Source organism: Bufo gargarizans, chromosome 2, assembly GCF_014858855.1.
Source record: "Bufo gargarizans isolate SCDJY-AF-19 chromosome 2, ASM1485885v1, whole genome shotgun sequence".
NCBI classification, from domain to species: Eukaryota; Metazoa; Chordata; class Amphibia; order Anura; family Bufonidae; genus Bufo; species Bufo gargarizans.
The window spans coordinates 542,750,873-542,768,154 of NC_058081.1; the positions used below are offsets into that span (position 1 = coordinate 542,750,873).

The 17,282-nt window shown below is 39.4% G+C and overlaps 1 protein-coding gene across 2 annotated transcripts in view; it reads left to right on the top strand.

The window, feature by feature from the left end:
* The first annotated feature begins 562 nt into the window (after positions 1-562).
* Positions 563-17,282, top strand: part of CACNG7 (calcium voltage-gated channel auxiliary subunit gamma 7) — a 62,143-nt gene continuing 45,423 nt past the window's right edge. Inside the window, exons 1-2 of one of the 2 annotated variants that reach the window (XM_044278078.1) lie at positions 563-767; positions 13,159-13,245. In XM_044278078.1, coding sequence (XP_044134013.1) covers positions 572-767; positions 13,159-13,245 — 283 coding nt within the window. In that variant the 5' untranslated portion in view covers positions 563-571. The remainder of the gene's footprint in view (positions 768-13,158; positions 13,246-17,282) is intronic. The other variant, XM_044278077.1, reaches the window with a different exon arrangement.

Consider the following 17,282-nt stretch of genomic DNA (forward strand, 5'->3'; position numbering starts at 1 on the left):
TCCCTATTGTTTGTATTAGGCCTGAAGGAGACTCCTGTTCGTCCTTCCATTTGGAGGAACAGGTAGTCTCGTCCCTTCCATTACTACCAGGGTTTTATAGGGCTAGATAGGACTCTAGGTATTCCTGTGTATGAATACACCTACCTCTGGGGTCTGTTCATACTGGTAGTCAGTCAGGATCTTAGCTAGGGTTTTAATAGGAGGTGTCCATATTTTTTCCCTAGTTCTCATACCCGATTCCCTGTTTTCCCCCTCCCTCTTATGCTCGTGTGGTGTATCCCTCCTACACCAAAACGTGACATGTGTTGAGGGGTATTTGACATGCTAGGGGGTCTACTTTCAGAAAATGCATGGGTCTGGGAGGGTTATTATGTTTTTTTTAAAAAAATATTTTGTATTTAGGTTTCATTTGCAAATGTCTACGTGTGAAAATTGTCCTGGTAACCAGAGGTGTAAAATATTAAAGTGTTAAACTTCACCACCAGTTGCATTACTAGTGCTATTTACATTGTTTTATTTTTCCCTACAGGTAACTGTAAAAAAAGTTATTGGATTCCTCCTAGGCCCTAGGATGAGTAACTGCAGCAGTCGTGCATTGACCCTACTCAGTAGTGTCTTTGGAGCGTGTGGTCTCCTTCTGGTTGGTATAGCTGTCAGCACTGACTACTGGCTTTACATAGAAGAAGGGATTGTCCTACCTCAAAACCAAACTACTGAAGTCAAGATGGCATTACATGCTGGACTATGGAGAGTGTGTTTTGTGGCTGGTAAGATGTTAAGAATGCATTTATGTAACTATTAAGCATGAGCCAAATTGGAATCTGAAAATGATCATATGCAACCTTCCATAGTTTCAAGAATTATATATTATTAGTATGGTTACCTGTATATTCTTGTAATGGTAAATACCAGGTTTCTGGTATATACTGTATATATATATATATATATATATATATATATATATATAGTGCAATAGTGTATTTCCTTACTGTAAGCCTGTAATAATCCAGATTTCCCCATTGATCACAGCTCATTGCAAGTGGTTCCACAGGGGGGGGTCACTTTGTGATCTGCCTACTGTCTTAGAAGTAGGGATTGTCCAATTCAGGTCAAACGTTTTGAAGTTGTTGTTTTTTTTCAAGATTATGACTGTTTTGAGCAGCTCCGTTCTGGTGCACTGGCTCAGTTCAGTGATCTCCTGGTCCCCAGTCTGTTTACCTCTGGCTAGGGTGTGGATGGGGTCATATGCATCACTGCAGCCAATGACTGGCCTCAGCGGTGATGTATCCCCAAGTGGCATGTGACCCAGCAGTGATATGCTACCTAGAGACACTTCACTCAATTGACTGCAACAGTACATTTGACCACATCCATACTCTGGATAGAAGTAAACAGAGCTGGGATTGGAAGATCACAGAACTGAGTCTGAGAGCCAGAATAAAATGGTGTGGAGCAGGTAAGTATGAGTTTTTCAATAGGTACTACATACTCTGGGAGGTAGGTAAAAATACCCTAATCCTGGAGAACCTCTTTAAGCTTTCTTCTGGTTGCTGACTACACTCCATATAAATATTCACACAAATTACATTTCTATGTATCATTCGAATATAGTAGTGTCTATACTAGTTCTTATGAAGCAGAGTGGCCTTTGGACCCTGTCAGGCACAACAATATGGGTGTGACTACTAAATCAGCACCCTCTCTAGCGACATAACATACTATGCAAAGGGGGTTTGTAGGCACTCAGATAATAGAAGTTTTAATGCAGAAGCAAAGATTGAACAGGACGGTAGAAATATAAAATGTTAACAGGAACAGTAGGACACAAGATCAGCTAAAAGTAGAATACATTAGAAATGAAAATGTTTTCAGGTCACCAGTCAGCCTGAACTATCTAGCGGTAAAAGTATCTGTGATTTGCTTATGATGGGGAAGGGTAAAGATCCTCAAACAGAGTGACACTTTGGCAAGTAATAAGCAATTTAATGTGATAACATGGGGAGGTTGTCTATGACATTTCAAATAGGTTTATTGCACTTGAAGTGATGCTTCAATTTCCTATGACACCTTTTAGCTTGAGTGGATTATGCTGCTTGGTGTGGAGGAAAACCAGTGGCATAAGTGAGCAATATGATTGGATTTGAAATGATGTAATATTCTTCCAGCTATAGATTGCTCCTTCTGGTTTTGGAAGGTAAGTTCAGTGCTGTATAACATAAGGAATACATTCTGAGACTTCATTTACATGGGAGATATGTTGATCAAGCCAAATATTAAGTTTTTTTCTGTGTGATTTCATTTTGAGAGCTTTATTTTCAGTTTTATGATACATTTTTCTCATGGTGTTAAACTCACATTAACCAGCCATTGATGCCTTTAAAGGGCTTGGTAGATTTAGAAAAACATTTGGCAGCATGATCAAATACTGTATTTGCTCAGTAAACGTGTATTTAAGGGGGTGTAGAAAAAGGCCAAGAGTGCATGTAGGACATTTCCTCCGCCTATTTTGCCATGCATAGTCTAAGTGAATGGTTTGTCCAAGCCTATGATTAGGCACATATAGGTCTGCAAGTGAATAATGGATATGTATCATGTATTGACTATTGTATGTAGAATTTATTGTTTCTATAGTATGGGTGCATGGCTTCAGAGGTAGTGAAAACTGCAAAGAACTAATATTAGTTCTGTTTGTTCTTCCTTAACTTTGCTCTTGGGGCTGAGCTGAAAAACCACACAAACCTTTGGAAGTTGGAATACTGTTCTTGGAAGAAAGCGGCCATGTTTTTTCTAATCCTTTAAAGGGGTTTTCTTCAAATAAAATGCTAATGGCATATCCTAAGGACAAGCCAAAAAATATTTTATTCTCGGAAAACACTTTAAAGGGGAACATTTGTAGCCAAGACAAGATCTGGAAAAACATGGACATCTTTGATAAATCTACTTGTAGATAGGTCAGGTATGCAAACCACCGGACCACAACCAAGGACTTGTAGGAACATTTATTTACCAGGACCATTGTTCTGCTGTGCAAAATTGCTTAAAGAATATAATATTTCTGCAAGCATCACCAGAAGAAAATATGCCAACATAAGTATTCCACAACATAAAGTTGAGGTACCATACTTTGGCATCATGAGCTGTGTTCTGATGGAACAAAGATTAAACTATTTGTCTACAATCACCAGGGGTATGTTTGGTGAAAAATAAAAAGTATTTCAAGAAGAACAAAGCAGATATGTTACATGACAACATAATGTATACAGTGTTATTACTAGATGGTAAAACACCATGAACAAGCTACAAAATATGTTCTGCATGCCTGATAACTTATGATACCCCAGCATCAATGGATATTAGAAAAAGCTAACTAAATATCCAAAGCAGCATGCATACTGGTTTACTGAAAACAATCAATTTAATAGACCATCATCAATACATTGAAATCCTGAAAAACAACAAATTTACAGATCTCAAGAGCTTAAATTTTGGGGAAATCAAACTTGTTCTCTATTTATCTCAAGATGGATAACAGGCTAAACTGGATGGACTTATGTGTTTTTTCAGCATTACAAACTATGCAACTTTTTTTACTATGGACACTCATGGATGGAATTTCAGAAAAATAGCTTTTACTTAATGTGTAATAACTTTCAGTCTTCTGATCTATTCTTTTATATTAAACAAAATCAAACATATTCGGAAAGATGTATCAAGACTGGTGTTTTACAAAATGGTCTTTACCTCTCCCCCTTTTAAAAAGTGGCGAGCAGTATGTATAACATTCAAAGTCACAACATTTGGCACAACAGCAGTATGGCTACAGTTTGGTGCCATTTTTCTGGTGCAGAGGGGAGGATAAATGTTTCCCATTATGCCTAGTGTTAAACACGGGGTGGTTAGTCAACCTGCAGTATTCTGTAGGATAGGTCAACAATATCTGATCAGTGGGGATCCAACTCTTGGCACTCCGATTACCAACTGTTTGAAGAAGCCACGGCACAATCTCATCTCACAATCTCAATCTCATTCCTGCCGGAGCACCGCTACCTCTTGAAATGGCCGGTCGATGAGGGTGCCAGCAATCGGACACCCATGATTAAATACTGATAACCTATCCTGAAGAATAGGAAATCAGTATTCTACTCCCTGAAAAAACATTCAAAGTCTATTCAACTAGAGGCAAAATTACCCATCAATATTGATTTCCTAGGTTTTTAAGCTCTTCTTATCCATCCTTAAGATGGTGCATAATGCAGTATGATGCTGTTTGGAGTTGTAATTTGCTGTTTGTGGGGGACACTGACAATAGCAGCTTTAATGGTGAAGAAATTGACAGAGATAAAAAATGCTGGCTGAGCTGGTAATTATTTAATCTCACATATCAAAGTCATCCAGCCTCTGAATAGTGAGCATTGCAGCATTGAAAGCTGCAGTGCAGTGCGTGCTGTTATTTCCTTGCTTCAATCGACCATGCAGTAGCTCTCTGACAGATCTGTATCACGTATTAATATGTCAGGGGTTTTATGGGCTGGATGCTGAATGCATCACAATAGCGCACAGTTAAATTAGGATAATGAGGGGGCTGCAAAATGGACATATGGCAAATTAACAACGAGCAAGCTATTGAAATTGTCATGGGCCTATGTGAGTAACAATGTCATAAGATCCCCATCACATCAAAAAAAGACATCTGACATAAGATAAGGAAGCTTATTTATCTGCAGGAATTTATACTGAGCTTATATGGTTATTTCTATGCTATTAAAATGTACCAAACTATAGATTTCAAATTGTTGAATACAGGCTTCTCCTTGACTGATTTAGCAACTCTCATAGAACTGAATAGAGATGGCCACACATGTGCGTTCACCTATCCATTCACAGGAGCTTTAGGATGGGGCCAAGAGGCCCTTGTTCCTGATCTAAGGTTCACATCTGTCAGACATTTATGACATATCCAGCGGATAAGTGTGGTAACCCCCTTTAAGGAATAGTTCACATAGTGCTTAACAAGAATTGGACACCTATTTTTTTAGCTCTTTTGTATAGTAAAATACATTTTCATTATTTCAATAGAAAATGATACAAAGTCCCATGATAGATATTTTTTATGTATTTCCTCAGAATGAGGGCTCCTCACAGTTTTCTCATCACTGAGGCACTTACAGCCCAATTCAACAGGTGACAGGGTGAGTTAGTGTGCCCAGCAAAAAATTAACAAGGAGAGTGGCTATAAACCAGCATTGTACCCCTTTCTTCTCAGGATTGGTGTGGCTTCCATCAGTCAGACCCCCACTGATCACTAAATGATGACATATCCTGGTGCTATGCCATCACTTTGTATGATATCAAAATCTTTTATCAAGATTTATTTTCCTATGTCCTATTTCCAAGAGGATCATGCTTCCAAAAGATTAATTTTTAGTAACCCATTAAAAATGATAATCCACCATCTGGATAATACTTTATTGGATTGGTACTATAATTTGTCTATGCTAAGTAAAAAGATACAGTATACTGGGGCAAATTAATTAATCCTGTTTAAAATATAGACAGTCGTGTTGAGCTAGTTGAAAAATCTGAAGCAGAATTCAATCCAAATTTAGGAAAAATTAGATTTGGCACAATGCCAAATTTCCTCACGCTTCGTGGTAATTAAAGGGGTTGTCCGGGTTTAGAGATGGATCACGCAGGGCACGGGCTTGTTTGTTTACCTAGGCACACTGCTAGGTGGAGGCTTCGGCCCAGCAGTGTGTTAGGTGATGTCATAGGCTCTGACATCACCGCTAAAGCTCGCGCCATCAGTGTCGGCGACATCACTGGGCTCATTGCTGGACGGAAGCCTCCGCCTGGTAGCCCTAAGGAGAGTCGGATCTCCTGAAAATGCCTTTGCCCTGCTCATCTTGGTGGGGCTGCATGGGTGAAAATATGTCCGAATTCAGCTCGAAACCCGAATAAGCCCCTTTAATCAATTTTCCTAAAATGGAAGCTGGAGTTGTCTTAGAAAGAAAGGTAAAAAAAATACTCACCTCATCCACTTACTCACACAGAGGCAGCCTGCTCCTTTCTTGAGTGAAAAAGACCTGTCGAAGGACACTGAGTGTGATGACAGCGTGCTCCCAGCGTGATCACGTGGTGACATCATCACTCAAGAGAGGTGCCTTGGTACAAGCAAGTGGATGAGGTGATTTTTTTTTTTTAAAAGGCCATAGTGTACTAGCATATTACTGTTTTTAACAGGGGCTGAATAGGGTTTTAACATAGCAATTTGTGACAAATTAATTTACTACAAATGGAACTTCTTGTGAAAATTCTGCAAAGCTGCCAAATAAATTTTTTCAAAACTTTGCTCATCTCTAGTAAACAGTATAGGACGTCAATCTATAGTGCCAAATATATCACTGTGTGATGAACTTGGTGAACGTATATGCCCATTTGTCAGGCTTTACTCCAACTATTGGTTGGCTTACTTTGCACCAAAACGATGGGGGTAATTTATTAAGACCAACATTTTAGGCAACGGTCTTAAGAAGCCCTTTAGAGGACAGTGGATCCACCAAAGTTATGTAGAGGAACCAGCCTTTCTTGCTGGCTTAAATTTTCTACACCTAAAACATGCATAGAAAATGGTTACTGAGATGGGCCTGCTGGCCCGTCCCCTTCCCTGCCCACGCTACAACTTCTATTTTAGACCTAGCATGAGCAGTGAAAAGTTGGAGATTGAGGGGAAACTAACCTTTGCGCCACAATCTGCACCAGAAATACACCTAATATGTGTGTTTGCATCTAAATTTTGTTTGTTTTGCATCTAAAGTCATGTCCTTTCTGTTAAGCCGCCCCCTTTTTCAAGTTTTACAACAGAAGCTAGCAAGCAAGGCACAGTGCATTTATAGCTCAAAAACTTAATGCAACATTATACATCAGAAGTGCAGAAAATGTTGCCATCCACCCATGTGACTTTGGGCCATTATTTACTGGAATAATTACAATGTATTTTGCTGTTCTAAAAAGCTAAAATTATGGCATTCTACTTCTTGAATATTAACATATTTTATGAAGAGGTCTAGATGCCATCATATTAGTAAATTTGTTCCATTGTGTATACCTGAATGTGCTTGCATCATAGTGTTAGTGTATTGTTACATGCATGCCCAAAATGGTTAAGCAACAATGGTTTTAATATTTTTCAACTATGTTCTGAGTAATTAAAGAAATTCGTTTTTTATATGAGTGCTGGATCTATCCATGTTTTTCCTGTCTTAATAAATGTGTTCCATATTTGTGTGCCACAACAGAAATTTACACCAGCAGAAGATTTCTGGTGTAATGTATCAGCTTTCTGGGCACATGTTGTTATATGAGTTGGACTGCAGAGGTTTTGCCCAGGGCCCACCTCTTCCTTCCCACTCCCTATGTTGGTAAAGTGACAATTGTGTGGGAAAAAGTTAAAAAGTCACACATTTTGCTACAAACTTGCACATACAACAAAATTTGCTACTGTTCTACTCTAATGTGTTTGAATACGCTCTTTGTGATTTGCAAAGAATACCTGTATAAATAGATGAAAATGGCTGCTTTCTGTGATGGTAGGTTTTTGTTTTTCAGTGTTTATAACTTATACATTTTCATTTCTTGTGGTTTCTGGAATAACCCGTCATCCAAAGGAGTAATATCAATGAACCAAGCAGAAGTACAATTCTCTCTAGGTGCTAATGGAATTGGGTCTCACATTCCCCTCAAGTCCCTTTTAAAGGTTTTAAAAAAACTTATTGTTCCTTTATCATTTCAAATACAATTCATAAATACTGCTCCTTTTCCCTCAGAGGTCTTTCTTTGTAATCAGCCCTTGGCACCTCCCGTAAGTTGTAACCTTTGCATGTGCCCTGTCCACTTAAACCTATTGTCACGATCAGTGTGGGGGGGAAACTCCACACTGAACACAGGAGGGAAAAGGAACAGTAACAGGGCCTGGAAACTAGGGAAGAAACAGGTCGCCTCCTATACAACCCTAATCCGGGCCCTGACTACCTATCAATATGAATAGACCTTAAAAGTAGGAATATTCATATGCAGGATACCTAGGCCCTGATTTCTCTAAAAGGCCCTGGAATAAGTTTAGGACCAGATACAACCTATTCCTCCTCAGCAGATGGACAAATGGAAGTCTCTGTCTCAGGCCCAGATACAATAACAAGGAATATAACAAATACAAACAAACGCAACGCTTAACTTCTGTAGAGATGGAAGAACAGGAAAACCAGAGAAGACCTCACACCAGCTCAGCCAGACCCAAATGAAGCTATCTACCGCATAGTCAGGAGGGAGGGGTCAGACTATAAAGGGTTGAAGTGATGACTACTGAGCAACAGCTGAGAAAAAGGAAGTGGTCATTAATCCTATCAACACTGAATAAAGAGAAATCAAGGAGGTAGTTAGATTCCTCCATGCTCAGCCAGTCTCTATGGTCTCCTGACACCAGTCACCTGAGGGACTGTGATAGTACCTCCCTTCTACTGGTGACTTCCGAGCACCAAGGACCGACCTTGTCAGGATGGGCTCTGTGAAAGGCCTTCACCAAACGATTCGCATTAACATCGGCCGTTGGAAACCACATACTCTCCTCTGATCCGTAACCCTTCCAGTGGACGAGATACTGGAAGGATCTACGGAGAGTTCACAATCCTGCGGATTTGAAATTCTAAATACCATCCACCATGACAGAAGCAGGAGGCAAGGAGGTCGGCTCAACAGGTTCGACACATTTCTTCAACAACGACTTATGAAATACGTTATGAATTTTCAAAGCCTGAGGAAGTTCAAGACAGAAGGCTACAGGGTTAACAATGGCAGTGATCTTATATGAACCAATAAATCTTGGGCCCAACTTCCAAGAAGGTACCTTAAGCTTAATGTTTCTTGTGGACAGTCACACAGAATCACCCACTCTCAGGTCCGGACCATTCATATGTCTCCTGTCAGCCACACGCTAATACCTGTTGCCCATTTTTTTCAGGTTATTCTCAATTTTCTGTCAAATCAAAGACAAAGAAGAGGAAAATAGTGCCTCCTCAGGAATACTGGAAGTTTTGAGAACCAGAAAATGTGCCAAACTGCGGATGGAATCCATATGCCTCAAAAAACGGCTCCTGTCTACAGTTATTAATGACAAACTCAGCTAACGACAAGAATTAAGACCACTCCTCCTGATTCTCCGAAACAAAACATCTTAAGTAAGTCTCCAGATTCTGATTTGTGTGTTCTGTCTGTCAGTACGACTGAGCATGAAAAGCCAAAGAAAAGGACAATTGTACCCCCAGTCCAGTACAGAATGCTATCTAGAATCTGGAAACAAACTGAGTCCCCTAATCAGATACCACATCAGAGATAATGCCATGTAGTTTCACGATGTTATTGAGTTTTGGCATAAGGTAGAGCAGGCAATGCTATAAAATGTGCCAATTTGCTAAACCAATCAACTACCACCAGGATCACAGTTTTTCCAGAAGAATTCAGTAAATCCGTGATAAAGTCCATGCACAAAAGCTTCCAAGGTCTGGACGGGATGGGTAATGGAAGAAGCGATCCAGAAGGACAAGTATGTGTCACCTTAGCATGAGCACAGGTACAACAGGCTGACACATGGCCACCAAAATCTTTGCGAGATGAGATCAACAGTGCATCTACTGCCAGGGTGTCCAGCCAATACAGTACAGTGATGTTCCTCAAATACCTTGTGACGTAAGTCTGAAGGAACAAACAATTTCCCTGGAGGACAAGAGTCCGGTGCATCCTCTTGGGCCTCCGACACCTTAGCCTCAAGATCAGGATATAGGGCAAATATGACTACCCCTTCAGATAAAATAGGACTAGGATCTTTAGAATCAACCCCCCAGGAAAGCTGCGCGATAAAGCATCCGCCTTGACGTTCTTAACTCCAGGGCGGTAGGTGACAATAAAGTTAAATTTGGTGAAAAACAGCAACCATCTGGCCTGCCTTAGATTCAGTCGTTTAGCCGATTCAAGGTAAGCCAGATTTTTGTGATCAATAATTACCGTAATAAAATGAATTGCTCCTTCAAACTAATGGCGCCATTCTTCAAAAGCCAACTAAATGGCCAGCAATTCCCTATTACCCACGTTATAATTTATTTCAGCACTCAAGAGTTTTTTAGAGAAAAAAGCACATGGGTGCCATTTACTAGGTGAAGGACCTTGCGACAAAACTGCTCCCACCCCTACCTCAGATGCGTCAAACTCTACAATGAATGGCTGAAACACATCCAGTTGCACCAGAATAGGAGCTGAAGCAAAACATTCCTTTACAGCAGAAAAGACTTGTAATGCTGCCTCAGACCAAACAGAGAAATTTACCCCCTTCCTAGTCATGTCTGTTAAAGGTTTAACCACAGTTGAATAGTTCAAGAATAATTTACGGTAGTAGTTGGTGAATCCCAAAAAACGCATCAGTGCTTTTCGATTTTCGGCTCGACCCCAGTCCAACACCGCACAGACTTTCTCGGGATCCATACGAAAACCTGAGGATGAGAGTAGGTAACACAGGAATTGCACTTCCTGAACAGCAAAAACACTTTTTTTCCATCTTCGCATACAATCTATGGTAGGATCTGTAATACCTGTCTCATATGATCCTGATGAGTCTCCATGTCTGGAGAATAAATTAGTATGTCATCCAGATATACAACAGCAAACCTCCCCACCAGATGATGATATCATTAATAAAGTGTTGAAAGTCCACTGGAGCATAGGTTAACCCAAAAGGCATGACCAGATTCTCAAAATTACCCTCAGGGGTATTAAAGGCCATCTTCTATTCGTCCCCCTCTCAGATCCAATTTAGAGAACACCTTGGCACCGACAATTTGATCAAACAAATCCGAAATCAAAAGAAAGGGGGTACGGATCATGGAAGGAAATACGGTTGAGCTCACGAAAGTCCAGACATGGTCTAAGGGTACCGCCACTGAGGATTTGGATGGTCTGATATGACCCTTCGCCAAGCTCTCAGTGATCTACTCCCACATAGCCTTTCTTTCGGGCTCTGAAAGACTATACAACCGAGATTTGGGCAGTTTAGCTCCAGGAATAAGATTGATGGGACAATCATACTACCGATGCGGGGGTAACTCCTGGTTACCACGCTCAGAAAACACATCAGAAAATTCGGAAATTAACGAGGGTACAGTTTTAGTGGTGACCACAGAGAAAGATGCATTGAGACAGTTGTCCATGCAAAAATCACTCCAATCGAGAATATGTTTCGCTTGCCAGCCGATGATAGGGTTATGTTTGCTTAACCATGGCAAACCCAAAACCATCGGTGCAGGCAGACTCTTCAACACGTAACATGAGACAGATTCCTGATGGAAATCATCCACACTTAAATAGAAGTCATTTACCACCTGCGACGGTGCAGAATCAATTGCAAAGACAGAAATGCTTCTCTCTAGTGCAATAGTAGTCAACCCATGAATACAAACAAACTGTCCATCAATCAGGTTAACCCCAGCCCCACTGTCAATAAATACCTCGATTTCCACAGTTTTGGACTCCAGAGCCACCTCGGCATACAGGAGAAATCGGGTACTACCAGTAAATGACAAAAGTACATTTTCCAGCCCCCCCCCCTTCCCCCACACACACACACCACCAATAGTAATTTTGGGATTACACGTTTTTCTTTTGTTTGCACCTTGGCACTGAATGTACTGACAAATATTCACGAAATGTCCCCTTTTTCCACAACAAAAACAGACTCCCTTTATATGACCAGAGCTCTTACCAGCAGTCCCAGGAGTAGCTCCCCCCAACTGCATAGGCTCCTTACAAGGCGTAACCACAGGTGTCTCTTTACCAAAAGTGTCAAAGGAAGCCGCTACCTTATTTTACAGTGCATCCTGAGGGTGAGGACCCTTAGACCTTCCCCTCAGGCATCTATCCAGATGTACAGCAAGGGACATAGCTGCTTCCAATAACTCAGCTTTTTCATGAAAGTCCAACACGTCCTGCAGCCTCTCAGATAGACCCTGACAGAACTGGCTATGGAGAGCAGGATCATTCCACTCCGTATCCGTAGCCCATCTCCTAAGTTCAGAGTAATAGATTTCTGCTGAGAGCTCTCCCTGCCATAAACCACGTAACTTGGTCTCAGCCTGAAAAATCCGATCCGGGTCATCATAAATAAGACCCAAGGCTCTAAAAAATGCATCTACCGACTAGAGGGATGGTGATCCGGTCAAGAAAAAGACCAAGACTGTGCATCATCCTTCAGCAAAGAAATGATCTTACCTACATGTTGACACTCATCTCCAGAAGAGTATGGACTCTATGGCTTAAAGTACAACTTACATGATTCCCTGAACCGAATGAAATTGTCACTACCCACAGAAAATCTGTCCAGGAGCGCAACCTTAGGTTCAGGGCAGGCCTGGTACCCACCATCGGAACCAGCCGTCTCTGGTCTCTAATTCCGTAAAACTGTCGCACGGAGGTCAGCTACCTCCAATGACAGTCCTTGCAGCTGTTCGACCAGTGTAGACATAGGAACCATAGCTGTACTGACCTGAACGAAATGGCGGTTTTTATAGTGGTAGATCATTTCACGATCAGAGTGGGGGGGGGGGGGAGGGACTCCACACTGAACACAGGAGGAAGAGGAACAGTAACTGGGCCTTGAAACTAGGGAAGAAACAGGTCACCTCCTAGACAACCCTAATCCAAGCCCTGACTATCTATCAATATAAATAGACCTTGAAGGTAGGAATATTCATATGCAGAATGTGTCAAAAGTAGAATACCATTCACCTAAATACACTCCTAAATGGGGGGAAATGTATCAAAATTGTTTGATAGGAGAGCTGACCAAACTTTAGCTTTCTTAGTTTCTGTTCTCATTTGCAATATGGTTTATGTTTATAATGCATAGTCAATGACAATGAACCCCACTGACTTACTGTGCGAACCTGCTGTGGTTCTAACATTGTCTTTTTTAAGGGCTAAATAACACTGCATGCTGTCCTACTCATGCCATGTAATCCAAGGTAAATAAAAGATAGACAGTTATTGGTTCTATATGGCAAGTGGTTTAGTTCTTCCTAGTGATTTCTGTGACTAATGATTATTTAACTGTATTTATTGCAGGTCGAGAAAAGGGTCGGTGTGTTGCTTCAGAATTTTTTCATGGACCAGATACAGATATAGTGACAGAAAACACAGCAAATATACTCAGTAAGTTGAAAAACCTCAGGCTGTAAATTTAAAAAACGTAATTTGTATTACGTTTGAAACGTAATAAAAATAATTTCTTTTATGACATGTTCTATTAATTTCAGAAGAGAGTGACTGTGTATAAAAAAAGACTACAAAATGAAAAACATTGGTGTATAACACACTATGTACCAGTGTCTAGATCCCCCTAATGACTTCAGAAAAGTTCAACATTGAGGTTGAACTGGGCATTTTTTAGGACAAAAGAAGATCATATGTATTTTTAATATCACAGATATAATAATGTAAATAATGCAAATAGGCAAGAGGCTATCTGACATATATTCTTTCTTCCACCACAGACTCAGTCGATCTTCAGAGTAGTGTATGATGCTAGTCTTCTGCCCAATTCAAAGTTCTACTCTGAGGAAAGGTCAGGTACAAAGAGCCTTAAGATGACAGCTTCAAGTCTAAGTGGTGGTGTTTGTGTTTGATATATGCTTATAATGGTTATTATGCTGTATATCTGTATATGTGTTGTTATTCTGCATGGTTATACTGTATGTGGTCCACACTTTTTTGGACATTGTACCACAGGTGTTTCCATTTTGTACCTAATATCTTTGACACATAAAAATGTAATATAGCAAAAAAAGTCCAGCAAAGGTGTAGATCCTATCTGCATAATTTTCTGTACTTGGCTTGATATTATTACATATAGTATATGGAGTTTTATGTGTCAAATAGGTGATTGTATAGTGTTTTTAAGTAGGGATAGGTTAGTATCTTGGAGGAGTTATGTATAAGGAAATTAAAAAAAATGCCACTGGTATAATCGATTGGTTGTTTTAGAAAGTTTTGACCCATTCAAATGGTTTATTTACTAGGGATTAGATTTATCATATATACATGTTGGTTCAGGAAGAATAAAATATGAGTGCGCACTTAGTTAAAATTCATTCAGATGTAAGATACTGCATTGAAAATTCATGAATTATTTCAGAGATATCTTAGTTCTTCTTGAAAAATGGTCATATGGCTGTTACATATTTATATTATGAATTGATGAAAGCATAGTTTTATTTCATGTGTCAAGTAAACTGCAATTCCAAATTAGACTTGATTTCAGCTTGAAAATTATAATCAGCATTTTTAATATAGTACATAAGTACTGAGCATGCGCTACAGAAGCATCATACGTCTTGTCTTCTTCTCTAGTGTACACCATGTCAGTACAAGCAAATAGCTAACCTCTAATAATACCATTAATGTGTTTAAGTACTGTAAATTACAATTTATAGTAACGTACAATTAAATTTCTTCTAAAATGAATAAGCAGAAAGGCAATAGATCTGTTTCATACAATATTTTAAAAACTAGGACATGTGGCTATGGAGGAAGACAAAGCAAAAATGATTGTATTCCATTTATAAACCAATAAATCTAGGTGGTCCTTTATTACATTTTTAAAGCATCTTTTAGATCAGTCTATTTTTGGGTATGACACTGGCTGAGAACATTTGTTAACATGCGTGAGGCCTATAATTGGATTTGCCTGTTCTGTATATATTATACACAGGTGAATCTCAATAAATTAGAATATCTTTGAAAATTTAATTTATTTCAGTAATTCAATTCAAAAACTGAAACTCATATACACTATAGATTCATTATAAACAGAGAGATCTATTTTAAATGCTTATTTCATTTAATCTTGATGATTATGGCTTACAGTTAATGAAAACCCAAAAGTCTCAGAAAATGACAGTATTATATAAGACCAATTAAAAAAATGTTTGTTTAATACAGAAAAGTTTGCCTACTGAAAGGTATGTACAGTATATGGTTGGGGCTTCTTTTGCATGAATTACTGCATCAATATGGCATGGCATGGGGGTAATAAGCCTGTGGCACTGTTGAGGTGTTATGGAAGCACAGGTTGCTTTGATAGCAGCCTTTAGCTCTTCTGCATTATTGGGTCCGGTGTATCTCATGTTCCTGTTGACAATACCCCATAGATTCTCTATGGGGTTTAGGTCAGGCGAGTTTGCTAGTCAATCAAGCACAGTGATACCGTGGTAACTAAACCAGATATTGTTACTTTTGGCAGTGTGGGCAAGTACCAAGTCCTGCTTGAAAATGAAATTTGAATCTCCATAAAGCTTTCTAGTAGAGTTAAGCATGACGTTCTCTAAAATTTACTGCTAGACAGCTGCACTGACCATCAGTGACTGGAAGCTACACACTGGACCTCAAGCAACTTTGATTGTGTGCCTCTCTACTCTTCCTCCAGAATTTGGGACCTTGATTTTGAAATTTACTTTCATCGGAAAACAGGAATTTGTCATTGTCATTGGGTCATGAGTTGCTAAACACAAGGAATGTGACAGTTGTAGCCCATGTCCTGGATAGACTTGTTTGTGGTGGCTATTGAAGCACTGACTCCAGCCATAGTCCAGCCCTTGAGATAATCCTTGTGAAGGCTCTTCAGTAGCACTTTCCTAACAATCCTTTCAAATCTGTGGTTATTGCTGCTTCTTATGCACTAGTGATGAGCGGCAGGGGCTATATTCGAATTTTCAATATTTTACTAATATTTAGTAGAATATTTATCATATATTTGTGAATTTCGAGAATTCTAGATTTTATTGAATGTAAAAAATCAGCAATGAAAAAATTGCGTAATGCGAATTTGTAACGCGAAGTAAAGGCGTGGGTCACTTTGGCTACATTTTTCAAGCTAGTATAATTTTCCTGAGTCTGGAGAAAATGGTTGGCACGGTAGAACATTAGAATAGCTTTATATGCAGATAGAGTCAAGTGCTCCAATATATTTGCAATTGCGCTAATCGGCAGTGATTAAAATATTTTTTCGCAACTTCACATTTTAGCAGGTCTGACTACAGATTTATTGTTTGGTGCACTAAGTATTGTTGTGAACTTGACATTGCTTCTCATTGGCAAGAAGCAGAGAGGAATCGTGTTCAGATGGAAAAAAATTGTTAATCGATATAACGAATATATAGCACTATATTCTAAATATTCGCAAATTCTCGAAGTGGCGATATTCACGATAAAAATTTGCTATTAGAATATTTGTGCTCAAAACTATTGTGCACCATACTGCATTTCTTGCACACATTTTCCTTCCACTCAACTTTCCATTTATATCCTTGGATATAGCACTCTGTAAACAGCCAACTTTTTTTATCCATAAATTTTTGTGGCTTAAAGGGCTTCTGTCACCCCCCAAACAGCAATTTTCAGTATTGGACTTAATATAATTGCTAATGTATGCAGAGTCCATATATACCCCTCTTACATCTGGCTGTGCTTTAAATTCTTTAAAAATAGTACTTTCGTGATATGCAAATTTCTTCACTACCATCAAGTTGGGCGGTTACTTGCTGGTAGCCGCCGAATCCTCGGTCTAAAAAAACACCCCCTCCTCCACTTGATTGACAGGGCCAGCGAGCGCTCTACTCCTTCCGCTGGCCCTGTCTACAGCTGAAATCCCGCGCCTGCGCCGTACTGGTCCTCATTCAGCGCAGGCGCTCTGAGAGAAAGACGCTCTCTTGGCTGCTCCTTCCTCAGTGCGTCTGCGCTGATGACGTCAGCCCTACACCCGGAAAAGAAGACGCCGACATCGCTGGTAAGGAGGCGGAGAGTCCGGTGACGTTGCTGGATGCTTGATTCAGGTAAGTATTTGCCTAATAAGCATGCAGCCACTACAACCACCAACGAAATGGGGTGCCATTATATTACAAAAAGTATATTTAGACACACTATACCACCAACGCTTATTAATAATATACCCATAATTAATATATATATATATATATATATATAAAATGAATAAATATATGTGATATATATATATATATATACATATATTTATATATGTGTGATATATACATATATATATATATATACACATATATATATATATATATATATATATAACATATATGTATGTTTATTAATTATAGGTATATTATTCATAAGCGTCAGTGGCATAGTGTGTCTAAATATACTTTTGTAAAATTATGGCACCTCAT